General features: G+C 35.7%; 3 protein-coding genes across 4 annotated transcripts in view; 2 read left to right on the forward strand and 1 right to left on the reverse strand.

Annotated features, from left to right (window-relative positions):
- GRM5 (glutamate metabotropic receptor 5) overlaps positions 1–27,729 on the forward strand; it is an 879,135-nt gene that overhangs the window by 203,432 nt on the left and 647,974 nt on the right. The window lies entirely within an intron of this gene.
- The window catches only part of NOX4 (NADPH oxidase 4), a 132,014-nt gene that overhangs the window by 64,879 nt on the left and 39,406 nt on the right, over positions 1–27,729 (forward strand). For both annotated transcript variants that reach the window (XM_084772160.1, XM_084772161.1), the window contains one exon: positions 9,691–9,751. In XM_084772160.1, coding sequence (XP_084628286.1) covers positions 9,691–9,751 — 61 coding nt within the window. The remainder of the gene's footprint in view (positions 1–9,690; positions 9,752–27,729) is intronic.
- TYR (tyrosinase) overlaps positions 16,829–27,729 on the reverse strand; it is a 127,744-nt gene continuing 116,843 nt past the window's right edge. Inside the window, exon 5 of the mRNA XM_084772164.1 lies at positions 16,829–17,394. Coding sequence (XP_084628290.1) covers positions 17,327–17,394 — 68 coding nt within the window. The 3' untranslated portion in view covers positions 16,829–17,326. The remainder of the gene's footprint in view (positions 17,395–27,729) is intronic.

A 27,729-nucleotide genomic window follows, 5' to 3' on the forward strand; every position in this document is an offset into this window, starting at 1 on the left:
AGAAAATGTAGGAGAAACAAAGTATTGAGGAGAAGATAAAGCATAAACTAGAACAGTAATGAAAACATTGGGAAAGAAATTTAGGTAAGTTTAAAAGCAAAGCAAAAAGATTGGAGGTAGGAGAGATGGCTCAGTGGTTTAGAGCACTGGCTCCATTCCAGTTGTCCTGTGTTTAATTCCCGGCTCCCACATGCTGCCTCACAGCTATCTGTAATAAGATCTGATTTCCTCTCTAGTGTGCATGCAGACAGAGCCCTGATATACATAAAATAAATACATAATTTTTTTTTTTTTTTAGAGAAAAAGAAAATAGGCATGGTAGAGCACACCTTTAACCCCAGCACTCAGGAGGCATGTGAGTTCCAGGCCAACCTGGTCTACAAAGTGACTTAAGGACACAGAGACCTTGAAAAAACAGAAAGAGAGAGGGGGGGGGCAAGGGAGAGGGAGAGAGAGGAGGGGGGGAATGGAAGCATTAAGCTTCTAAAATTAGGACAACAGAGATATTGCATGGTGTTGGTTTGTTGGGAATTGTGCTCAGGACAGCATCTGGTAAGGCTTGACAGACAGGAATGCAGCCAGGAGTTGACCAGTGTGGTAGAATAACAGAGAAGATCTCAAAATGGCTGGTAAGAGCTCTTCTGATGAAATGTTATTTCAAAACTGTCCTGTCTGGATGTCAGAGGCCCAAAGCTTCTTATCTCCCAGTTGGCCTGTCCATGAGTTTGAGATGCTTCGGGGCAAGGAACTTAGATTTTTATGAAGAAGAAATTTTGAGTGAATATCACTTACTATGAAAAGTCCCAATAGAAAGCCAGTAGCAGGGAGCCAACTCCACTGCTGGGAGATTCCTGAGTGCTTTGATTGTGACAGTTCAGAAGAATTGAAAGGAAGGTGAAGGATCTGAACAGCACAATGTGACAATCACAAATTTCATCTCAAAACAATATTGTTTTTGCAAAATTACTTCCTTTTAGAACCTGAAAATAAACCTCATTTATTAATATATTTAAGCTACAACATCTCCTGTTCAAGATACATTTAAAGGGCCAAAAATTTAAACTGTTGAATGGGCTAGAGTCCTTTAGTGATGCAATTGATAACAAAAAACCAGAACTGGAACCAAGTCGCATGATTTTTTTCCCTTTAGAACTTTATTGACTTAATACCTACGTAGAATTTTACACTTTGTTCCTCAAATACTCAATGAATGGGTTTCCCAACTGTGTTCAATAATGATCAAATGTTTAGAATTTTTTTTTTGCCAAAACACATATTATGGTTGGTTTTTCTATTCTAATTTAAGAAACAAAATCAGAAATGAGTTTTAAAAAGCCAAGACTTGACGCCTAAGCTGTTAGGCTTACTACAAAATGCAGTATCTCTTCAGTGTTGGCCGACATAGATGTCATGTTCCTTGATTTTTTATATTAATTCTCAATTATAGAAATAATACACAATCTTTCTTTTCAGTATTAACTAAATGAAACATATTTGAATACCTCCATGTCTTTCTAGCATTATTTTTATTTAGAAATATACATGCTTTTCTGACAGCTGTATTTTAAGTTGTATGATTTGTTATTTTGAAGCTTGAATAGCCTGATTTGATACTTGTTTCTATGAGTCAGAATCTAGTTGTTCTCTTGTTTTTGTCTGTGTTTTTACATTGTATGCCTGCTCTGCCATGGGTTTTTATGTTTCATGCTTAAATTTCACAAATAGTTACTTTGGGGGAGCTTGTCTTTTCACTTTTTAGATTTAAAAAATAAGAGAATTTTACAGTTGTTAACTTTTTAAAATTTACATGATTAAATGCAACTAGTAAGTAAGTATGTGTCAATTAATTTGATCTTTGGTCTTAATCATCTAACTAGCACTTAAAATGTGTCTTATTTTTGTGTTTCATCCATCTTTTGCTTTAGGAGAAGGTACACTGCCAGGCAGAGTGCATCATTATGTATTCTAGGCACAGTGGTAAAAGCCACAGACAGTGATTAGTATCCATGGAACCCAACAAAATGTTTGACTTTTTTTTTTTCCCTGAGAATTAAACATCACCTAACTCCTGTACTTTGGCTGCATTCCAGGAGAAAGAAAAATGTTTCCTCAGTGGCTAATGATAGCCTCTGTGATAAATGTGTGCTAAATAAGGCAGCATGTTTAGAACAAATAGGCTAGTTAATATTAATTTGATTTATTCAACCAATAGTTTTTGATATCTCACTCACCTCTTGGTTTCAAGGAGAAAATGATGAAGACACTCACTTCTTGATTTTTCACTTCTGGCAACTGCTGCAGCTCATCAGATTTTCCTATCTTTCTCTGCTACTTATCCTTAATTTTCCATAGCAGCACTCCAGGAAGATACTCCAAGATGCAACATGCCTTCTTATTGCTAAATGCAGTGATTTCCCTCCAGAATTTACTGGTTTTTACAGATCATCACCTTTTCATGTTGCTATTCATTTAATTGAAACACAAATTTTTTCTCATTTTTTCTAGGACTTCCATTTATCTGGATTTCTTCTTCATTTTTTGTAATACTTTGATTGAATCTTGTTTGTTTTATTTCCTTTGGCATTCCCATGAGCTCTGAATACCAAGGTGCACTACTATTGATTCCCTGAACCTCTAATTACTTTACTGTTGTGCACATTTCTCTGGTGACCCATCTGTGTTTCCGGCTCTGAAAGTTCAGTTCACATCTCTAAATGGTCCCCCAGACATATCAGGCCTTTTCTTTGACTAATCAAGCATACAGTGGAGGGTCAGACTAGAGAAACGGTATGATACGGCTTACTTTTGGGCAGAATCTGGTTGGTACATTAAGAGTAGATGAAGGACCAAGTGCAGGTATGAGGATGGCTTGGACCGTGGTGGTGACATCAGAGGTGGTCAGCTTCTGAAATCATTTTGAAGTCTAAATGATCAGGGCTTGTTTTTCCACAGCTATTGGATTATAAATGTGAAGAGTTCAAGCTTCACACCTCCATCTCTGGTTCTATTAACTAAAATAGACAAGCCTGGATTGCAGTCCAGGTTGTGATGGGTATTTAGAAACCTCAGCTTCAATCATGTTATTTGGACATGACTTGTAGTATGCTTGCATTTATTTATTCCACAAAGGAGTGGCAACTTACTCTTTGCTTTCAATGGACAGTAGCTCCTGACCTCTCTGCTTTGCCTCTGCTTGTCTTTGGGTTTGTGGATTGGTACTTGTCCTATTTTTTGTCTTGCTGAGATAATTCTTGGCAGAGTTAAACTCACATACAAATATAAATAGTAATTTTTAGACATTTTTTGGACTCTAGCTATTGCTTCTTTCTGCCTCTGAGAGCAGAGCTCCTCCAGTGTTTTTAATGAAGATGGTTTTTGCTTCTCGTGGTGTTCTTTCTTATACACAGGGGAATTTTAGTTTCAAATGTTTTCCTCACACATTTCCCAAACCACCATTTCACTACATTCTACCTTTCAAAAATGTGTCCATTATTTTCTAATTATGCACATTACTTGTTTTATTTTCAGCATTATCATTTGTATTTTTTTGTAATCGTAAGATGATCATGTGGTTTCTTCTTACATTTGTTTATATTTATTTATTTTGTTTGATATGTGTTTTGCCTGCATGTATGTTGGTCACTACATGAGTGCTTAGTGCCCATGAAGATCAGAAGGGTGCCTCAGATTCCCTGAAACTGGAGTTACAAATGGTTGTGAGCTACTGTGTAGGTGCTGGGATTGTATTCACATTCTTTGAATGAGCAGCAAGTGTTTTAAACCATTGGGGCCATATCTTTAGACTCTATATGTTACTGTAAGTGACGTAATATAAAAGTATACTTTTAACCTATGTTATCAAAATTTCCATGCAGGTATTTTTCTGGGGATTTTATGTTTAATAGTGAATATAAATTTTCCAAAAATACAATGACACACTGTTTGTGTTATTCTATTTATTTTCAAGTAGACAGTAGCATTTTATATTTATGAAAATGTTCAGCATTGCCATGTTGCATTAATGTGAGAGGGGTCTGTGCTCATGACTCACTGTCCTTTCTTGGGTTGTTTTAATAGTCTTTATTTATGAAGTTACATGAGCTCTTACCACAGTATCTGGAATATGTTGGAACCTTAATAAATGTGCCTTTAGAAGAAAGACATACTTTTGAAATCCCTGTTTTTTCTCTCAGATCCATTCTCTGATATTTTATTCAAGTAATACTTTGTTCAACTAATATTTGTTTTCACCTTCCATCCTGTATGTACAATATGCTATAGATTTAAATGTATATAACAATGATTTTGAACATGTTCTTTATTTGTAGACATTTTTAGCCTATTCATATTGACCAGGTATACAAACTAGCCCACACTGTAACATGGGGACACAAAAGCTGCCCAAGTACATTTAGAATCAGAAAAGTCAAAACATTTTATTGACAAAGAAATTCAGGCTTTCTCATGAACTGATGACTTTGAGATGTGTCTCAAAGCATTGCCGGAAGTCAACAGCAGAATGCAGAATAATTCATTGTAAATGACCAGACTGTAGGTAAGTAGATTTGGGGTGGGTGTGTGTATTGATAGTTTGTTTTACTGAATTAAAATGGATGAAACCTAATCATACAGTATAGTGATGGGAATAGTGGGACAACTATTTTTGGCCTTCCACCCTAAGAAAGAAAGAAGTTGGATGTTAGTCAACCTCTCCTCACTGTGACAGAATACCAAGGAAGCCAACTTAAGAGAAGAGTTTGTTTTGGCTCCTCATCCCAGAGGTTTCAGCCAACTTGTCTGTGGTGGAGCTTCATGGCATAAGGACATTGGAGAGCAGAATGTTCGTTTTCCAGTGGCCAGGAAGCAAAGAAAGCATGAGAGGAAGGTCTGGAGACAGGGCGTACCGTTCAGCTTCAGGAAGGCCTCCAGTGCTCTGAGTTCTCCGAACTGGCCTGTCTAGCCGTAGCCATCCAGCTGTGCACTCACCAGAGGATGAACTCATTGATTCAGTTACCTCCCACCTTATTCAGTTACCTTAGTGGCACCATCAGCTCAAAATCAAGACTTCAACTGATAGCTAATGCTTTTCCACACAGCACAAATAGTATCAGCCAATTTGAGATTGCTGCAATCAGACATTTTCCTTTGGAAACTTATTTGAGAGGGCTTGAAAGTTGATTGAATCCTGGTAGCAGGACTAATATGTGATATTATGGTGCTATTTGGTCTTTATTCTGGAAAGAATTTGGTGTCATGTACAGATATATGAGAATTGAAAGAATGTCATTTGAGAAATAAGGTAATAATTTCAGCTAAATTAAATTTAGAATGAACTGTCTAGAAGACAGTAAAAATGGGAGATAAGAGCTAGAAAAAAAAAAAAAAAAGAGGTCTAAGAGACAGGTCATAAAATTGATTAAAAAACATCCTTGTGATCATTGTGTGATCTGTGATCATCTTGTGTGAATTAACAAATGTGGTTGCATCTAAAATTTAGATATACAATTTACATATGAATTTGAATCATTTTATTCCAAGTCTTATGATTTTTAAACAAAATACATTATCTCTTAAGCTTTTGATGTTTCATACATGTATATAGTGAAATTATATTTCTAAAATATATTTTAATATTGTGCCAAGCTATATAACCATTAGTAAATCATTAATATTAAAAATCTAGTGCTTATCAAAAAGGAAAAAACTCAATGCTGTTTCTCAAGGTAGAGATATAAATCTATTACTGAAGCCCAAATTAGAAATTGTGGCACTTTTTATTCTCATCCTTAATTTTATATAATGCATATTTGCTATTTATTTTATAATCAACAGGAGCAAAGCTCCAATCTTTGCATCTAGGAGAACTTTGTGATGCTACGATTTATTTATAGTCTTGAAGTATTTTGAATTTATAATTAGGGGAGTTTGATTTATTTTTTTAAGGTGTGTATGCACTTACTACATGTTCTCATTGTCTCTTAAATTTTACTGTCTAGGATTTTATATTACTAATCACCTGGTTTATATCTTCCTCAACATAGACAGGAAGATGTTATATATCTCAATAATTAATGTAACTTTTTTGTTTTATTATGAAGCAAACCACAAGTTATTTTCTGAAACATTTTAATGGAAATTTTATTAAAATTTCTTTTCTAGCGAAGATTATCCTTGTCACTTCTTCATTATTTCTTCCTTTTGTAATTAAAAAACAAACAAACAAACAAACAAACAAAACAAAACTAATTTTTAAAACCCAGCAGGACTCACTTAAGAATTAGCATACCATCTCAGGCAATATTAATGATACTGATATTTACTTTGTTGTTAATATAGTTGTTGTTATTGTTTGAGACAATGTTTCTCTGTGTAGCCCTGGCTGACTTTGTAACTCACTTTGTAAAGCAGGCTGGCCTTGAACTCGTAGAGATCTGCCTGCCTCTGCTTCCCCCATGATGGGACTACAGGCGTGTGCCACCAAGCCCAGCCTCTGATTTTTATTTTTGAAAGGACAATTAAATATAATTCTATGATCTCCATTACTTTTTTCATACTACACTTGCTGTAGTCATTTCATTTTCAATTACCAGTTAAAATGCTTAGATAGAAATTGGGTTATCCTCTATATGTTTTTCATTTTGCAGAGGTATGAGTAACTTATAAGACATTCATAAGAGATTGATAGAAGTGCTACTGAATTTTATATGTTCAGGACCAAATCTATTCTGGCGGTGCCAGCCCTCAAGAGAAAAGGGTTTGCAGTGTCCTCTGAACCCTGATGTTAAACATATGTAAACACTCTTTATACAGTCTGCAATGAAAGGAGAAAACACACATGTGAATATTTAGATAATGTGGATGTTCTTTTATGCTTTATTGTGAGGTCAATACAAACTGGATGCAAAGTTTAGAGTAGAAGAGAAAGACAGTCTTCTTGGCTTGCATTACTCTTCCATTATCTAAGGAATCATTTACAATGGAGGAATATCAAGTAGTCTTAAAGAATGCCAGCTTGGACACGGGGGAAATTGGCTGAGGGGGTAGAGTGCTGGCAACACAAGCATGCAGGCACAAGTTTCATCTCTAGTACCCATAAGAGGTAAAAGCCAGGGACAAATACTATCCTAGCCCTGGGGAGGAGATAGAAACAGGGCGACCCTGGCTGGGTCCATGCTGGCCACCTGGCCTAGATAATGCGTGGCCTGCATACAGTTCAGTGACAATATCCTATCTCAAAATATAAAGTGGAAAGTGAGAGGGAAAAAAGACCAGACATTAACTTTAGGCTGCATATGGGCAAATGCATGCTCGTATACCAGAGAGAAAGGCAGAGAGGGATGGAGGGAGAGAGAGAGGGGGGGGAGGCACTTTTATCTGGTAATATTGTTAAAAATTCTTGTTTAATGCAAGGTCCATCTTTTATTATGCACTCATGTGTTATGAAGTAAAACTGCTGGATAATTTATAAAGTTGATATACTATTTTAAAAGTTATTAATGAAAACTGGGTTTCTATCCACTGTTCATAACTAGAAAGTAGATGGAATAAATTCAGCATCACAATTATAAATGTGTCACATAAATTTGTAAACACATGATTTAGTATAATTATGGCTAAATAGTATTTTCAGTTTTTAAAATCAGTTAATATTGCATTTTCTTGTTAGCATCAATGATACTGTCAGAAGAAAATGAATTTTAAAGTGCCAGTTTGGAAATTCTGATGTGTTGCATACTTATGCACCTTACCGCACTTCTCCCTAGGGTGCTCTTTCTCCTTTTGGGGGGAGGAGCTATATTTTTTGATATTATAATATAATTAATTTTCTCTTTCTTTCCATTAATCCTTTACACATAGCCCCTACCCTGTTCTCATTCAAATTCATGAACTCTTTTTTTCTTTAATTTTTGTTGTTGTTGTTGTTGGTGGTGGTGGTAGTGGTGTGTGTGTGTGTGTGTGTATGTGTGTGTGTGTGTGTGTGTGTGTGTGTGTGTGTGTGTTTGTGCACTCTTCAATATATAAATATAATGTGACTTTTGTGTATGTTTTCAGGAATGACAATTTGGTATTGGATGCCAACTATGTGTTCTTCCCTGGGGAAGACTATTTCTCCCAGTCTCAACAATGCTTAGTGGCCTGTAGTTCCTTGCATACAACATGGCCCCTGTACCTAAAGCTCAGATAGCATTACTTAAGAGGGGATAGGAAAATTATAAAAGCCAGAGAAACACGGAAATTCTTACAATATTGTGTCTCTTAGACATGTTGGAGAAGCTCACCCAATATGGCCACCTAAACATGATCTGAACAAGGATGATACCAATAGGCATGCTAATGTGGAAAGGAGGAACCTAAAGATTCTTAAATGGCCACCACGAATTCATCTGCACATGAACTCCAAGGTCCTGAATGCCTCCAAGGGCATTGAGTAGCCCAGTCTCCAGTCTTTTTTTTTAGATTTTCAGAGCTATTGCTGTTTGCCTTCCCTTCCACCAGTTTTCTCTTGCTTCATATTGTATACAGAGTCTAATGATCTTTGTCATGTGTCTCTTCACTACCCACTCTTTTGATTTTTATGTGATTTCCTTCTTTCTTTATCTTTGCGTTAGTGAAGATGCTGGTTTGTCATAGTTAAGACTTGAGTCTAGTACACCCAGTCCATATATTCTGTTTTTGTTTCTTGTGAGATCTTGGCAAGATGATATCTTTACATTTCAATTCCTTGATTCCCTTATTTCTGAGAGACACTCTTCAAGGTTATGAGTTCTAGGAAGTAGAATTTTTAGCACAGACCTTGGTATTGATCCAAGCTGAGTAGTCAGAGATAATCTTCAGCTGTAATCATTAGGTTATATTTCAGATTCCTGAGATTTAGCAGGTATATGTGCTCTGTATGTGAGTCTCTCCAAGAGGACATTAGTCAATATCCTGAAATCAATTGGGGAGATCATTAGGATAATACTTCTGTATGAGTTGTCACACCCAAAACTTTATAGACTACACCCTGTCATAACTTCAGGCTACCTAACATTGCAAAATAGAGTGGGAGAAAAAAATACCCAGTATTCAAATCATTAAGTCTGGAGATTGTCAATAAGTGATTAGCAACGTGGAAAATAAGGGAATTATTTTCTCATCAAAGCCTGAAAGTATTTCATTCTGACTGCCTGTGTAATTTTTAGGTTATTTTAATATGGAACCAAATAATAATATTTTTAATTCCATTTTGAAATAATTTTTTGAGAATTAAAAGACAAAATATATTAGGTATATTTTAACCAGGACGAATTGGACATGAAAAATTCACAACTTGATTTGTCAAAATGCAATATATATAATGTCTATGAATAAGACACACAAAGATGATTATTCTTCAGTTCTTTTGTTTTTCCTACTGGCTCCTACAGCTTATCAAAAATTATTTTGACTGAATTTATAGCTACATGCAGTATTTTGTTAACTTTTATTTGCATTTTTCCATTTTATATGCATATTAATAGGTCTTTAGAGGAATTCAGATGTCCTAATGATCAGATGACATTGCTTTTTCTATGATATAAAATTTATCCTGTTCTTTCCCAATAGCTGTTCATCTGGAATTTTGCAATCAGAATAAAGTTTTGATCACATAATATTCTTCTAATAAATAACAATTAATCTGAATTTATTCTAGTATTTATTTCTTTTCAGTGTCCTACTGAAACCAAAGCAACATTTGGTGTCCACTTTAAAGTAGTAGGAGACTGGACAGGTATGTACCACTTAAGAGCTTTAAATTATTTGAAAAAAATGTAGCATAAGAAAATGTATCAACATTTGTATGGAAAGATATACAGCTATTGAGCAGTTAATTTTCTTTGTTTATTTAGTTTTAATGCCAGTGTTTTTTTCTTATAAGATTTATTTATGGAATCAGAATAATATAAGTACAAGTAATTATTAATAATGCATAATTTATGGTATTTCAAATTATAGGCTTCTTTGTGTCAGTTGTACTGGCAATACTGTGAATACTGAAATCAATTTCTTGAAGCACACTTTAAAATTCATAGTGGGTTTGACCCTCAGTATAATCAACATTTATGTAGGTGAGATGGCAGAGAAAGTAAAGATGCTTTCTGTCAAGCTTGGGTACCCAAGTTTGAGACTCAGAAAATACATCCTGGAAGGAGAGAATCAGCTTCCTCAAGTTGTCCTCTGAACACCACAAACATCATAATTGGTACTCACTCACTCTCTCTCTCTCTCTCTCTCTCTCTCTCTCTCTCTCTCTCTCTCTCTCTCTCTCTGTCCCTCCCTCCCTCCCTCCCTCCCTCTCTTTCTTTTTAAGATAAAAATATTTTTGTGTTGAGAACAAAAAACCTCAATTTTGAGTGATCTTGATGTGTATCTATAACCTCATAACACTAGAAAAGAAGGTATTTTAATAGCAGGTCTTTTGATGATGACATTGACATCTATTTAAGTACATCTTAGTATTTGAGAGATAAATTATACTGAAACCTAAACAAATAAGATAAATATGATTAATTATTGTATTCCCTGGATCAAACACAATGGGTAATAAATGCATACCTAGTAAGTATTGGATTGTTGGTTGTTTAGGGTGCTATCAAAAGAAAAGAATGCATGTGTAAGAAAGAAAACAAACATACTAAAATACATTTACAGTTAAATGATAAACAAGGATCTCTTTTTTTCTTTTTTTATTGTATTTTTTTTTTATTGTTTACATCAAGGCTGTCAAATACAAACAGGCAAAACACTAAGAATGTAACATTTATATAATTCCTGATTGTGTCGTGGTTCTTCTGGCTATAGGTAGTCTACTGTATATATATGTAATAATATAAATGTATATGTAAATCAATCTCCATCACATCTTGTCATTATCAACTTAAAACATCTGTCTAGACCTAAAAAAATCTTAACCCCTAAACAACTAAGCTTCATTGTAAAACTAAGTTACCTGGTCTTCAACTACAAGGATCTCTTTTAGAGTAGATTCAGTGTAGTCCAGAGCTGGAATAGGAAATTCCTTGGAGAACAAAGAATTTTTGAAATTTAGACATAAAGTAAATGTAAGAAGATGTAAAATAAATGTAATATTTACAAGGGAATTCACCCGACATTGGTGAAGGTAATAATTAGTCAAATTAGGGAATAAATCAAATAAGACCAAGACAACCTAATAAATCAAACAAAAGAAAATAGTGAGCAAAATGAAAGTAAATCATTTGTTCTCTTAAGCATTTGTTTGGGTTCAGCTTAGCAAAGACTGAGTAAATTCACACTAACCTGCAGACATCTGTGAATATTTAAAGGATGTAAACCTCTCTAATGAAAGTAGTGTTACTGGGTTGCTAGTGCAGTCCATCAGTATCAAATGAAGACCGTATTCTTGGAAACAGAGGAGGAGTCAGAAGGTTATGAATTAAACCTGGAAAAATGGTTGTGAGCAAAAGCTAAGAAATTAGCGTTGAAAAGAGAAAATAATTTAAAAATCATGGAAAGATATGATTTTGGATACAAGGAACTATTCCAAGGTGCTGAGAAATGTCATTAATATAAGGAGGTTATATAATATAGTAAAATGCATGATGTGAATAAAACTCTCCATGTTTAAAGGCAGTGATCATGGAAGTTAAGAGTTGGAAAAAATGGAGAAAATACACAACACTGCAACATACAGCTTAATGGGAAGAACCCAAATCAATGTAAAAAGATTGATTTAAAAAAAAAGACTGAGAAGTAAGAACCTTCTTGGACTTACAAATAAAAGTTTAATTAGATAATGGTTATGCAGTGGCATCCAAAAGAGATCACAGCAGTCCATCGATGGAGAGAGATTCATATGTCATGGAAAGGTTAATTCCTACGATAGAGCAGAAGCAGTTGACGAAATGAATTGGCTTTGATGCTGTCTGGGAAATAACGAATGGGAGGAAATTCTTTTCCAGTAAGAATCCTAATATAGCAGAAAGTAAGTTCAGCAATGAATGGCAGTTGCTAGAATTCTGCATCTAAAGGAAAGGAACAAAAATATAATTTGATTCACAGGGGTGAAGAAAAGCTTCATGATACTTTGTAACTAGCTATTGTGTCTTGAGTTTTTCTCAGAGTTATTTTGATCACTGATCGTTCATTAAAATAAATAATTACCTCAATTTTTTTAATTATCTTCATTGGGAGCAAAGAATATTGTTAATTTTATCCTTTTAAAAATGTGCTTTAACGTTGACAGAGATGCAAGATCCATTTATTAAGTTAAGTTCTGTCTGAAGTAATGATATTTTTTTTTGCATGGTAGAACCAAGCATGAATGTAGAAAAGCCTTAAATAATTCTGTCACTCACTGACACAGTATTTCAAAAGGAGATGTAGATGCCAGGAAACAACAGAGTTACAATTATTGAAGGAAAAATGAGAACATTCTCCTGAGATCTCCTCCAAATTCTAATTATAAACAGAGTACTATGTCTAAAAGTGCCAAACAAGAAGTTAGTATGAATTTTAACATTAGAAACTCATTTCTTAAGTGTTACAGTTTGTGTGTGTGTGTGTGTGTGTGTGTGTGTGTGTGTGTGTGTGTGTGTGTGTGTGCAGTTGCATGTATGCCATGGTATGTCTGTGAATGTCAGAAGGCAACTTGTGAGAGTAGGTCCTTACCTTCCACAAGTAGGTTAGGATTGAAGTCACTAGCTTTGAGATGCAATCACTTTCACCTGCTGAGCTCCATGTTGTGGATTTTTAACTGACTTTGCTTTGAAGAAGTATGCTCTACCATGGGCAGTGAACAGGAAATAAAAGATTTATGCCTCTTTCATAATGATCTTTTCAAGAGTAACCGAAAACATACAGTGTACCAGATGCAAATGAATTGGCTTCGTTGTACTGGAGGAAGAGGCAGCTAGTTTCAGAATTGTCTGCATTTTCATTAGGAATTGAACACCATGAATGCATGAGTGACACATTAAATTTACAGGAGTCTTAAAACCATGAATGCGCAAGATGCGATAATTTCACTATTAGTATTTTACTCTGTTATTTCAGTGGTTTAAATTGCAGATTATTTTACAGATTTTGAGTTTCACTACAGAAGTGTTATATAGACAATATCTATACATAATTAGTCTAAATTTTTGCTATGAACAAATTCAATAACCAATGTATCGGTTAGCCATAGACATTAAAGCATCCATTATATGTCTCACATAATGGCTTTTATTGATTCTTGGTTATGAAGTTTTCATATTACCCAGTATAGGGTCAATTAATAATTATCTAAGGAAAATGGGAACAGTGAAACACTGTGGATTTCCTTTGATAAAATAAAACCACACTAAGTATAGGGTAAGAAGTGTTAAATACTACTTTAATTAAAGGCATCCACAAAGTACTTGATTATTTTTATCTCTCTGTGTTTAGGCCACTCTATAGAGGATAAATGCTTTAGGTTCCATCCTCCTGATTTGTTATGAAGAAATTAAGATAGTATATATGCTACATGTTATGAAGTATTTTTTAAATTGGGACTTCTCCTTATAAGTTAGACATAACACCACTAAATTACAGTAATTTATGGTTACAACATGTTTAAGAAAGTGATATAACTTACCATATACAAAAACTGTCTTTGAATGCCTAGTTTGCTTTTGATTCAAGTAGTTTTTAATAAATGTACACAATTATGGTGCCACCAGTAGTTTTTGTTTACTTATACTTCTTTTAAAATTTCATACATTGCAAATAATACATTGTAGTTGTTTCACTTTATTTTCCTCTTTCACCCCATCTCTCCCACTAGAACAAGCGATCTTTCTACATTAAAGTCGTGTGTGTGTGTGTGTGTGTGTGTGTGTGTGTGTGTGTGTGTGTACATGTGTGTGTGTGTATGCGTGTGTGTGACTTAAAGAATCTAATCCCAGTTGTTTGTATGAGTGTAGTAGGGACTTATTAGAGCGTGAGCAACTCATCAGGGGGCTTACCACTGAAGAAAATGCTGTTACTTCGCCCAGCAGCCGTTAACTGCTAGTAGATCTTCAGGAAAGAACGAACCTTTTTCCCTACTGTAAATTTACAAATAAACCTTAGTGCTACCACCGAATCCTGATGGAAAGGCCACGCAAAGCAGAGAGCTAAAATAAATTGCAGACTGAATTACTTGGACATCATAAATTATATCTTGGTATAGAAATGTTGGGTGTTTATTTAAATCATCTACATACAATATGGACTTTATTTAGAGTTTATAACAAAAATCATCATCTGCTACTTCCAGAAAGTAATGACTGGGAGAATATTTTCTATGGTGGTTGTTGCCATGGCCACTGAATTCCAATGGTGACTCATGAATGGAACACAGTTTTTAAGCCATTGGCTACTGTGGCTAATAAACATGTATCAAATTAAACTCTAGGATATAGGAGCATGAGATTTTAGACTTTGAGCCAGGTCACAGGTATGGTTTTCCAGTCTGTCTGGATGAGTGTTTATATGGTTGTTAGACTTTACTTTTTAAAAGGAATGAGTTTAGGAGGAAGGAAAATGGCTGAGAATCTTGAGCATTTAGGAAAATGACAAAACTCTTTGGTAATTGCCCTAAAACATAATTTCTGTGGTTCTTTGATGGTGGTTATCTGCTGCCATACGGTTGATTAATTCTGTTATACTCAGTTACATCCTGTGTCCATCAGCCTCTGCAGCAGTTGCCAACTGAGCTTGCCAGGAGCCATCAAAGAAAATATCACTGTGTACGGCAGCTGTAGCTTTACAAAATGTGTTAGATAAACAACAGGACTTGATACAGAATTGAACTTGTGTCAGTTGTTGGTAAATCTCTGTCAGAGTTCTTGTGTCATTTGATACATTGCCAGTGAGCAGGAATGTCTTGGTAGGAATCTTGCAGTAGCATTTAACTGTATGCTTGAGTTACTCAGTGAGCCATTTTGTAATCACACGTAACTTCATCTGGCTTGCTGTTCCATTTCCTTCACATAGATGAAGTGCTTTAGTGTAACCCTATTGTTTTATTTTATGTTTATTTATTATTTATTTTATGCTTTATGTCATATTCATATGTGTGTTGGCACATGTGCATTGGAGTATGATTGGAGGTCAGAGGCCAATTTGCAAGAGTGAATTTTCTCCTTCTGTCATGTGGGTTGCTAAGGTTACCAGGGTTGATGGAAGTTCCTTGACACACTGACACATCTTACTACACTGCTTTAATATATTTTTATTTCTTTTTTAACATTTACTTTGCTGTTTATTAATTTATTTATTTTAAATTTTTATGCATGAATTCTATATCTACACCATTTCTAACCCCACAATCGCCCCCTCCATCTCCTCCAGGGTCTTTCTAGACTCCCTACCAAATTTATGACCTTATTTCCTTAATTATGTATATATACTTATATATATGTGAATGAATGTATAGATTATGTGTATACATGAATCTATATACACATGATTTTATATATATATATATAGATATATGTGTATATGTGCCTATATGTATTGATATATAGGTATGTCTACACAAGCACATCAATACAAATATACTCATATGCATATATGGGGTTGTTACTTAATTATATACATTTAGAGTGGACCTTTAGGATTGGATAACTTTTGAGTATCTTGTCCCTGGAGAAGACTGAGAATAAACATAATAGCTTTGAGACTTATGGTGTGTTTTTCCATAGTGAAGTACATCTTTTTATTTAACTCTGGACACAGTTGAGAATAAAGTAGTCATAATGTTCAATATTTAATGTGCAAATTAAACCAATTCAAAACTTTTCATTTTATAATTATAAATGATTCTTCATTTTATATGAATATTCAACAAAACCAAAGGATTCTGAAAGGCAATCAATTATTGCATGGTATAGTGTTTTCCACAGTATTGCTGACTATCCAAGGTTTCTGATCCCTCCTTTTTTATTTCAATAAATTCTAATATCCATTTACAAAAAAAATGTTTTAATAATTGCTCAAAACTAACCCTAAGGAGTACCACTGCCTCACCTCTTAAAGCATTCATAGTTCAAGAAGCGCTATACTGGAAAGCTGAACTCTGAGACATTCCAACATGTTATGGTCAACAGTGGTGACGAAAAGGCACTAGCCACTAGGTTAAAAGAGAATAAAGAGTATTTGATTTACCTACCACTGGAGCATGTTTACAAACCATGATTGATCAGTTGTAACAAATGCCTCTAGGAAATCTGGTATAGTGAAGATTGAACTTATAACTTCAGAGGGTAAGGTTTTGACAGAGTGCTTGTAAAAAAAAAAAGCTGCATTGAAGTACATTCATGAGGCCATAATTTAAAAAGCAGATAGACATCCTGTAGGATGCTGGAGTTACCTCAGATCAGCTCAGTCTAGATGGCTTTTCTTCTCAGCTTTGCATTCAATGACATCAGGTAGGGTAGTTTCCCAGCATTCACAGTGAAGTAGTTTCTTCCACAGAAATTAACAAGTCCCAACACAATGACATGAGGCTTTTCCCAGAGTTCATGTGCTGACACTTAATTTCCAGTATAACCTGAACAGTTGGTGAGCCTGTTATAAGGACTGGGGGGAGTTAACTTTACCCATTTTTGGTCTTTATTCATGGCATGGAACAGCATCAAGATAGCATTTTGGAAACAGACCAAGCATCAAGCATGGCACTTTGATGTTCAAATTTCTGTGAGAAATAAGTTTGTGTTATCAATAAATTAGTCAATCTGAGATATTTTAAATACATATCTTAAGAGTGTATACATTGTTTATTTAGGCATGTCTCTTGAACATTTGCCAGAACTCTACAGTACTTATTTTAAATGGAGTTAAGAAATATCAGTAGGTGACAGAATGTTGATAAGATTAAGGAAGTAGCTACCTCAGGACATATTAATATATTGTATAGCTGCTTCAAACTTATGTATTTCTAGGAATGATGTGCATAACCAGAGTGAAGTATAGAGGGTAAGATTTATATTGCTATAGAGACAGAAATTTACAGTGATAAAATCAAAGTACACAAGTGCCTTCAAAGAGGTCCGATCCAAAGTGTATGTGGCCGACTTTAACTTTACTAAGGCAACATGTACACGACTTGCTTTATAAAAGGAAGGAGGCACAGATGGTTGTAGAAGATGACTAGGGGTCATCACTACATTTGCTTAAAAGAAGTAGTACTTTTGTTTTGGTTCTTACTGATTCCAAATGGAAATAAATGGTAGGGTTAACACTGAGAAGGAGGATAAGGAGGAAGTTGTGCAGTAGTGTTGAGAAGGAAGAAAGAAGATACAATGGATCGTTTAGAATATTAAACTGATAAATGAAGCCTGGTGGCTCTTCTGAACTGTGCCACGTAGTCTTCTGAGATTCGCGTTCCTAAATTTAAAAAAGGAAAATTCAGAATAATTGAGATTTCTTTTTCAGTTATGCTTCACTATTGCAAATTAGCAGTTGAGCAGGTGGTAGATTGGATTTTAATTGACCTCAGTCCACTTCTGAAAAAAATGTATTATATCTGCCACTTTGAATTCATTCTTTACAGAATAGTCTAGAAACCTCAAAACATTGATCAAATTATATTACTTTTCTTGCGTAAAACTCTGTAATAACTTCCTGTTGCTCCTAGGCTGAGGGTGAGAGTAGCTCTACTGTGTCCTAGAATGACCTTGTTTTAGTGTCCTGTTGCTGGGAGAAGACACCATGACCAAGGCGGCTTATAAAAGAAAGCATTTAATTGAGGGTCTGCTTATAGTTCCAGATAATTACTTCATGATCATCATGGTGGGAGGCAGGCACACATGGCACTGGAGCGGTAACTGAGAGCTTTACATTCTGATCCGAAGGCATTAACAATCACACTGGGTCTGGCATGAGCTTTTGAAACCTCAAAGCCCACTCCCAAGGACACACTTCCTGCAATTAGGACATAATCCTCCAGCAAGGCCACATCTTATAATTTTCCAAAAAGTTCATCCATTAAGAACTAAATAGGCAAATATATGAGCCTACAGTTGCCAGGTTGCCATCTTCTTTCTTTCTTTCTTTCTTTCTTTCTTTCTTTCTTTCTTCCTTTCTTTCATCTTTTTATTTTAATTCACTTGACATCCCCCACACTTCTCTCACCTCAGTCTCACCCTCCCTTGCTGTTTCCCCTAACCACCCTCCCCTACTCCTCAGAGAAGGGGAGCCCCACCCCCACACCAGGATATCAAGTTAGGTCAGGACTGAAGTTATCCTCTCCCCCTGTGACCTGGCAAGGTAACCCCGCCAAGATAAAGTGATCAAAAAGCAGGCAGCAGAGTCCACGTCCGAGTCAGCCCCCATTTCTCTCACTAGGGTACCCATATGAGGACTAAATCAGTTACATCTATGTATGGGGCCTAGGTCCAGTCCATGCATTGTCCTTAGTTGCAGCTTCAGTCTCTACAAACCCCATGGGTCCTGGTTAATTTGCTCTGTTGGTCTTCTTGTGGGGTTCTTGTCCCCTCTGAGTCTTCTATCGCCCCCACCCTACTCTTCCCCAAGACTCCCTGTTCTCCACCCAATGTTTACATCAGCTGGAACCACTCAGAGGGCAGCTATTTTAGATTTCCATCTGCAAGCATAGCTGAGTATCTTTAATCTTGTTAGGTGTTGGCTGTCTCCCATAGGGTGTGTCTTTGGTTGGGCTAGGCATTAGTTGGACATTTCCTTAATCTTTGCTTTATTTTTGTCCCTGAACATCTTGTAGGCAGAGTAGGTTCTGGGTCAAAGATTATGTGCGTGGGTTGGTGTTTCCTTCCTTGCACTAGGAGTCCTGTCTAGTTAGAGTCTCCATGACCCCTGCTGTTAGGAGTCTGAGCCAGAGGCAACCTCATATCCTTCCTGAAGCCTACTCTGTAGGTCTCCAGCTTGAAACAGAGAAGCCCCAGCCCAAGGTTTCTTTTCTCTGCAGGCCTTCTTTCCTCCCACCCGCTACTCTCCCCAGGTCTGATACCATCTCTAATTTCTTTCTGTGTTCCCTCTCTTTAACCACTTCCTCTGTCTATTCTATTTCCATTTCTGAGTGAAATTTAAGCATCCTCCCATGGGTCCTTCTTTTTACTTATCTTCTATGGATCTGTGATTTGTAGTATGGTTATCAGGTACTATATGGCTAAAATGTACTTATTACTGAGTACATACTATGTGTGTCTTTCTGGGTCTGGGTAACCTCACTCAGGATATTCTTTCCTAGTTCCATTCATTTGACTGAAAATTGCATAACTTCCCTGTTTTTAATAAGTGAGTATTTCATTATGAAATTGTACAACTTTTTTTTATCCATTCTTCTGTTGAGGGACATCTGGGTTATTTCCAGTTTCTGGCTATTATGAATAAACCTGCTATGAACATAGTTGAGCAAATTTCCTTATTGTATGTTGGGGCATCTTTTGGTTATGTGCCAAGGAGTAGTACAGCTGGGTCTTGAGATAGAATTAGTCCCTGTTTCATGAGAAAGCACCAGATTGATTTGGAGAGTAGTTGTATAAGTTTGTATTCCCACTAACAATGGAGGAATATTTCCCTTTCTCTATATGCTCATCAGCATGTGATGTCATTTGATCTTAGCCATTCTAATGGGTGTAAGATGAAATCTCAAGAGTTATTTTGATTTGCATTTCCCTGATAACTATGGACATTGAGCATGTCTTTATGTGCTTCACAGCCATTCAATATTCCTTTGTTGAGAATTCTGTTTAGCTCCATACCACATTTTTAGTGTGATTATTTGGTTTATTGGTATTTACATTTTTAGTTCTTTATACACATTGGATATTATCCCTTTGTAAGATACAGAGTTGGTGAAGGTTGTTTCCCAATCTATAGGCTGTTGTTTTGTTCTGCTGATAGTATCCTTTGCATTACAGAAGCTTTTCGGTTTCATGAGGTCCCATCTATTGACTGTTATCTTAGAGCCTGGGGTGTTCATGTTCTGCTCAGGAAATTGTCTCCTGTGTGTGTGAATTTAAGGCTATTCCACACTTTCTTTATCATTAGATTTAGTGTATCAGGTTTTATGTTGTGGTCTTTGATCCACTTGGATTTGAGGTTTGTGAAGGGTGATAGATATTTATCTATTTACATTTTTCTACATGTAGACATCCAGTAAGACCAACACCATTTGTTGAAGATGCTTTCAGTTTTTCATTGTATGGTTTTGGCTTCTTTGCCAAAAATCAAGAGCCCATGGGTGTGGGGATTCAATTTTGGGTCTTCAATTATATTTTATTGATCCACCAGTCTATTTCAATGCCAGTACCAAGTAATATTTAATATTATTGATCTGTAGTATAGCTTGAAGCCTGGGATGGAGATACCTCTAGATTTTTTTTTATCTTAGTAGGATTGTTTTAGCTATTCTGGATTGTTTTGTTCTTCCATATGAAGTTCAGAATTGTTTTTTTCAAGGTATGTAAAGAACTGTGTTGGTATTTTGATGGGAATTGAATGAATGTGCAGATTGCTTTTGGTAAGATGGCCATGTTTACTATGTTAATACTACCGATCCATGAGCATGGGGTATCTTTCCATCTTCTGATAACTTCAGATTCTTTCTTCAGAGACTTGAAGTTTTTTTCATACAGGCCTTTGACTTCCTAGGTTGGAGTTACACCAAGATATTTTATATTATTTGTGACTATTGTGAAGGATGTTGTTTCTCTAATTTCTTTCTGAGCCTATCTATCTTTTGTATACAGGGGAGGCTATTGATTTTTTTGTTTTGTTTTGTTCTTTTGTTAATCATGTTTCCAGCCATTTAGCCAAAGTTGTTTTACAGCTATAGAAATTCTTTGGCAGAATATTTGTGGTCATTTATGTATACTATCATGCCATCTGTGAATAGTGATTCTTTGTCTTCTTCCTTTTCTATTTGTATCCTCTTGATCTCCTTTTGTTATCTTACTGTTTTGACTAGGGCTTCAAGTACTGTATTGAAGAGATACAAACAAAGTGAACAGCCTTGCCTTATCGCTTATTTTAGTGGAATTGCTTTGAGTTTCTCTTCATGTAGTTAGTTGTTGACTATCAGCTTGCTCTATATAGCCTTTATTATGTTTATGTATGGGCCTTGTATTGCTGATCTCTCTAACACTTTTATCATGTAGGGGTGTTGGATATTGTCAAAGACTTTTTCTGCATCTAATGATATGATCATAGGATTTTTTTCTTTCAGTTTGTTTGTATGGTAGATTACATTGATGGATTTTTGTATGTTGAACAATCCCTGCATCCTTGGAATGAAGCCTACTTGATCATGGTGTATGATGTATTTGGTTTGTTCTTGGAATCAGTTTGAGAGTATTTTATTAAGTATTTTTGCATCAATGTTCATAAAAGAGATTTGAATTTTTCTTTCTGATAATTTTTCTGAAATTTTCTTTCTTTATTGAGTTTAGGTGACTGTAGCTTTACAAAATTCTTTTAATAATGTTCATTCTGTTTCTATTTTGTGGACTAGTTTGAAGAGTATTGGTATTAACTCGTCTTCGAAATTTTGGTAGAATTCTGTGCTAAAATCATTTGGCCCTGTTTTTGTTTTTGTTTTTGTTTTGTTTGTTTGTTTGTTTTGTTTTGTTTTGTTTTTTTTTTGGCTAGGAGATATTAATGACTGTTTCTGTTTCTTTAAGGTTAATAGGGCTGTTTAAACAGTTCATTGGATCTTGATTTAACTTTGGTAGGTGAAATCAAGAAAGTTGTCCTGTTTTGTGGAATACTAGCTTTTAATATAAGACCTACTGATTCTGTGGGTTTTTAAAATGTCTGTTGTTATGTCCTTTTCCTCGCTGATTTTGTTAACTTGGATCCTGTTTCTCTACCTTTTAGTTAGCTTGGCTAGGGGCTTGTCTATCTTGTTGGTTTTCACAAAGAACCATTTCTTGCTCTCATTGATTCTTTGTATTTTTCTGTTTGTTTCTAAATTATTGATTTACACCCCAAGTTTGATGATTTCCTGCTGTCTACCCCTCTTGGGTGTGTTTGCTTCTTTTTGTTCTAGTACTTTTAGATGTGCTTTTATTTTCCCAATATGAGAACTTTACAATTTCTTTATGAAGGCGCTTAGTGCTATGATCCTTCCCCTTAGTACTACTTTCACTGTGGGCCATAAGTTTGAGTATGCTGTACTTCCATTTTCATTGAATTCTACAAAGTCTTTGGTTTCTCTCTTCATTTTTTTTCTCCAACTCAGTGGTCATTGAGTAGAGAATTATTCACTTTCCATGAGTTTGTAGGTTTTCTCTTGTTTCTGTTGTTGAAATTTAGCTTTAATCCATTGTGGTCTGGTAAGATTTAGGGGTTGTTTCAATTTTATTATTATTATTTTTTTCTTGAAGCTTGCTTTGGGACCAAGTTATGGTTCCGTGAGGTTCTGAGAAGAATGTATATTCTTTTTGTGTTTGGGTGAAATGTTCTGTAGATATCCATTAGGCCCATTTGATTCATGACATTTATTAGTTTCATTGTTTAATTTCTGTCTTGATGACATGTCCTTGGGTGAGAGTGAGGTGTTGAAACCCCTGTTATTAGTGTGTGGGGTTTAATGTGTGATTTAAGCTTCAGTAATGTATCTTTTACTAATGTGGGGGCCCTTGCATTTGGGAAATAGAGATTTACAATTGAGATGCCACTTGGTGGATTTTTCCTTTGATAACGATGAAGTGTCCTTTCATATCTCTCCTGATTAATTTTGATTGAGACTCTATTTCATTAGATACTAGAATGGCTACTCCAGCTTGCCTCTTGCATCTGTTTGATTGGAAAACCAATTTCCAGCCCTTTACTCTGAGTTAAAGTCTATCTTTTTTGCTGAGGTGTATTTCTTATATGCTGCAAATAGATGGATCCTCTTTTCTCATTCATTCTGTTCTCCTGCGTCTTTTTGCGGGGAGTTGAGTTCCTTGATGTTGAAAGATTGTAATGAAGAATTATTTTAAAGTTCTATTATTTTGATGTTGATGGTGGTAGAGTGTATGTGATGTGTGTGTGTGTGTGTGTGTGTGTACGTGCATGCACTTCCCTTCTTTTGTTTTTGCTGATGTTGGGTTATTTCTTATGTTTTCTTGGGTTCAGTTAGCTTCCTTGTTTTGGGGTTTTCCTTCTAGTATCTTCTGTAAAGCTGGATTTGTGGATATTGTTTAAATTTGTTGTTGTTGTGGAGTACTGTGTGTTTATCTATCTATGGTGATTAAAAGTTTTCCTGGGTAAAGTAGTCAGGGTTGACATCTGAGGTCTCTTAATGCTTATAAGACATCTGCCCAGACCCTTCTGGTTATTAGAGTCTCTGTTAAGAAGTCACGTGTAATTCTGCTAGGCCTGCTTTTGTATGTGACCTGATCTTTTCCCCTTGTTCTTTTTAATATTCTTTCTTTGTTTTGTACATTTTGTGTTCTAATTATTATGTTGTGGGAGGATTCTTTTTTCCTGGCCCAATGTATTTGTTGTTCTTTAAGCTTCTTGTACATCTAGGCATCTCTTCTTTAGATGAGGAAGTTTTCTTTTATGATTTTGTTGAAAATATTTTTGACAGCAGGTTACCAAGAAGAGACTTGATACCCTGTGAACATATACAGGGGGAGGTAATCCCTCTCAGGAACAGTCATAGGGGAAGGGAATAAGGGGAAAATGGGAGGGAGGGAAGAATGGGAGGATACAAGGGATAGGATAACCATTGAGATGTAACAAGAATAAATTAATAAAGGAGAAAAAATAAATTATAAAAATATCAAAAAAAAAGGGAAAAAAAAAGAAATCATTTTTGGGGCCTTGGAGCTCGGAGTCTTCTCCTTCTTCTATTCCTATTATTCTTAGATTTGGTCTTTTTATAGTGTCCCAAATTTATTGGATGTTTTGTGTTAGAAATTTTTATATTTAACATTTTCTTTGACTGAGGCATCGGTTTCTTCAATCATATCCTCAATACCTGAGATTTTCTCTTCCATCTCTTGTGTTCTGTTGGTGATCCTTGTGCCTGTAGTTCCTGTTCTCTTCCCTAGTTTTTCCATCTCCAGGATTTCTTCTGATTGTGTTTTCTACATTGCTTCTCTTTTCACTTGCAGGTCTTGAAGAGTTTTATTCATTTCCTTCTCCCACTTGATTATAATTCCCTGTATTTTCTTAAGGGAATTATTAGATTCTTTTACTTGTTTGGTTTTATTTTCCTGTATTTCTTTGAGGGATTTATTTTCCTCTTTCTATACCTCTATCAATTTTATAATATCACATTAAAGATCATTTTATTGAGCTTCAGATGTATTAAGGTATCCTGGGCTTGGTGCAGTCGGATAGCTGGGCTCTAGAGGCTCCATCTTGCCCTGGGTTTTGTTGTTACTTATACTGACCTCTCACCTTCCTGTTGACCCTGTTGTTAGCAACTCTGATGGTGCCTGATGGTAGTAGATTCTAGAATAGCAGGTAGAGCTTGTGGTCCAGGATGGTAGCAGGCCTCCAGAGATACAAGAAGGATTGATGGTTTCTGATGGCTGCTACTATCCAGGCTGAAAGATGGGTATGAGGTCTCGGGAGATGGAGTGCCCTGGGAAGCAAGAGTGTTTAGCTCACTGCAGGAATGGAACTTGGGGGGGGGGCTCTGTAATTGGGCCCTATTTGGCCAGGAATTGGGGTTGTTCTTACCTGTTGTTTCTCTCAGAGACTGGAGATGGAAGTAGGGCCCAGCAAATGGGGCGTGCCCAGGAGATGGAGAGTGGAGCATACTGGGCACCATTTTCATTTAGACCACCATTGATCCTCATGTCCTGACCCTCTTTTCCCTGATTTTAGTCCAATCTATTTTTTTAAACATTTATTATAATATATTCAGATTACATCCTGAATGTTATCCCCTCACTTGTATCTTCCCAGTCCCATCCTCCCTTCCTATTCTGCCATATTCCCCTCCCCCAGACCTCTGACAGAAGAGGACGTCCTCCCTCACCGTTACCACCACAGGCTATCAGGTCTCATCCTGATAGCCTGCTTCCTCTTCCTCTGTGTGCTGCCTGGCCTCAATACTGCCTTTTTATTCCTTTAATTTCTCTTCATCTATCCCATGTTGTGCAGAGAACTCACCATCATCCTGCCTGCTCCATACCCTAACGAACATGTCTTTAGTGTCTTCAGATCATAGCTCATGATTCAAATCCCCTTAGAAATCTCTAGATACCTTAGTGTATGCTATGCTTTTATGTGGGCTATTGTCATACATTCTGTGCACTTGTTTTCATTGGCGGCAGCAGAGCACAAGTGTAGTCATAGTAAGTCAGTCAGTCTACCAATATGGATTCTTCAATATCCCATTAGGGATTTTTAATTATTTTTTACTTGTCACTGTACTTAGGAGTCTTATAGGCACTTTCCCACAGTAAATGTAAATATTTCTTAAGGGAAATGAGAAAAAGAAAAGAATGAAAAGTACATGGAAATCCACAAGAAAACATACGTGGGTGCAAATGCAAATGCAAAGGTAGTGTATGACTTCCATGACAGATGATGAGGATGCTTTGCAGGAGACATGGGAGAGTTTCTGGGCCAAAGTTGCTTGTAAATATAAATACAACTCTCTTACAGTATTTTAGAGAGAGACTGCTTCAATAGCTCATAGAGTGCCGAAGAAATGCCCTTCTGCTGGAAGCTCAGGGGAATTAGGGGAGAATTTAAGATTGGAGTTGACAACTTTATATGAGTTACCTTTCTTTTTTTCTGCAGGATGGGAATGGGGTAGGCAAGGTCAGAAACAAAACAACAAATTAAATATGCTACTATCGAGGAGGTCAAATAATTCAATCTCATGTTCTAAGAAGGGAGTAATCTAAAACAATGAGACTAAATTGCTGGCTAGCTTCATAAAAATCGTGGCTTGGGACAGAATGTAGGAGGGGGTAGTAAACATTGCTGCGAACTAGGTTGTAAGTTAAAGGAGTGAGCAAAGAGAATTGGTGCAGGAAAAGAGGAATGTGTTAATGTTCCCTTTTTCTTAATTCTTCCTATTTCCAATTTTTCCCCAAACTCTGCAAGTGTTTGAATTTGTATTGATCTGGCCTGCGATTAGCAATGGGAAATGAGTAGGAGACACAGTGCAATTACGTGTGTATGTTGAAGGAAGATATCTAGGTCAGGAAGAGATAAGCTAAGAGTATCTATGATTCATGTTATAAAAAATGCTGTTTCCAATCTCACAGGAGTCTGAGTGGAATTTATTAAAGATGATTAATTAGTTCATTTAATGGAACATCACATATCTTATCTGTTAACATATATGACAAACCATTTGATAAATACTATCTGGGCCTAAAGTCCATATTTCATAATCCCAGAAACCACAAGATTTTTGTATCAGGAAAATGAGAAGCAGGCTATATGCATGTGCATGTGGGCATACACACATACACACACACAGACACAGACACACACACACACACACACACGCACACGCACACGCACACGCATGATTTAAATATTTGTTTACAAGAGAGTATAAATTACTTTCTTCTTCTTTCCTGTTTATGAACATGAAATCTGTGCTACCTTTTCTTTTCCTCTTCTTGGTACGCAGGAACTCATTTATAACAGCAGAAAATGTAAATACTGCTTAGGAGATGGTTGAAATTTAACACTAGGAAGTTTTATTTGAATACATTCATTTTTCAAAGGTGAAAGCACAATTTTCTATTGTTTTATTTACTGAAAGGATGCTATTTTTATGGACCTAGAGGCAGCACTATGATGTTAGAGTAGTTTATATAGATTATTACATTCTTATTTTCAATTCTTTTATTCCTAAGAGAAGTTTATATTTTGTGTTATTTAGTATTTCCACTTGATTTTTATGTAATGTAGAGGAAAACAGGAACTATAAAGACTTTCCTTGGTAACATCATTTCTTAATCAATATCAAAACTGTGACCATAAATAATGAATGTCTAATAGTGAGCATGTAGCTTTACCAATTCAGTCTAGAGGTAACATTCTAAACAAATTGAAAGGAGGCAAAAAGGCAAAGGATTTGTGCTCCTATTAAAATCATGGTTTGCATTCTGAATATTCATTTCTTTTATGCACTTGCTAAGTACTTCATAATGGGAGCCTAATAATAGAACTCTTATTCTCTAAAGAAATTATAGTTTTGAAACAAATTATGTATTTATGAATATACATTCATATGTAATACAATGTGAATACATACATACATGCATACATACATACATACATATAAATATGTAACAACAATTAATGGAAAAAATCCATAATTTGAGAAAAAAAAACAAGGAGAGGCATTTGGCAGGATTTGAAAGGAGGATAAGGGAGGGGACCATTATGTGATTATAATCTCAAAAAAGTAACCATTTATAGAAATTTGAAATAATTAAAAAACAAAATTAAAACAAGATGCCTGTAGTAATGCAGGTAAGAATATTTCCATTGCAAAAATAAAACAATTATGGCATTAACTTCATTTGAGCTAGAGATGGCTCAGCACTTAATAGCACTTACTTTTTCCAGGGATCCAGTTTTAATTACCAGCACCCACAAAGCAAGTCAAAACCATCTGTAACCCCAGTTCTTTCTTTCTTTTTTTTTTTTTTTTTGTAACCCCAGTTCTAATTGATTCATTAAACACCCTTTCCATACCTGCACAGGCTACAGACATTCAGGGGGTGCACGAATATACACGTAGGCAAAACACACATGCACTTA

This window comes from Acomys minous (assembly GCF_964271855.1).
Source record: "Acomys minous genome assembly, chromosome: 2".
NCBI classification, from domain to species: domain Eukaryota; kingdom Metazoa; phylum Chordata; class Mammalia; order Rodentia; family Muridae; genus Acomys; species Acomys minous.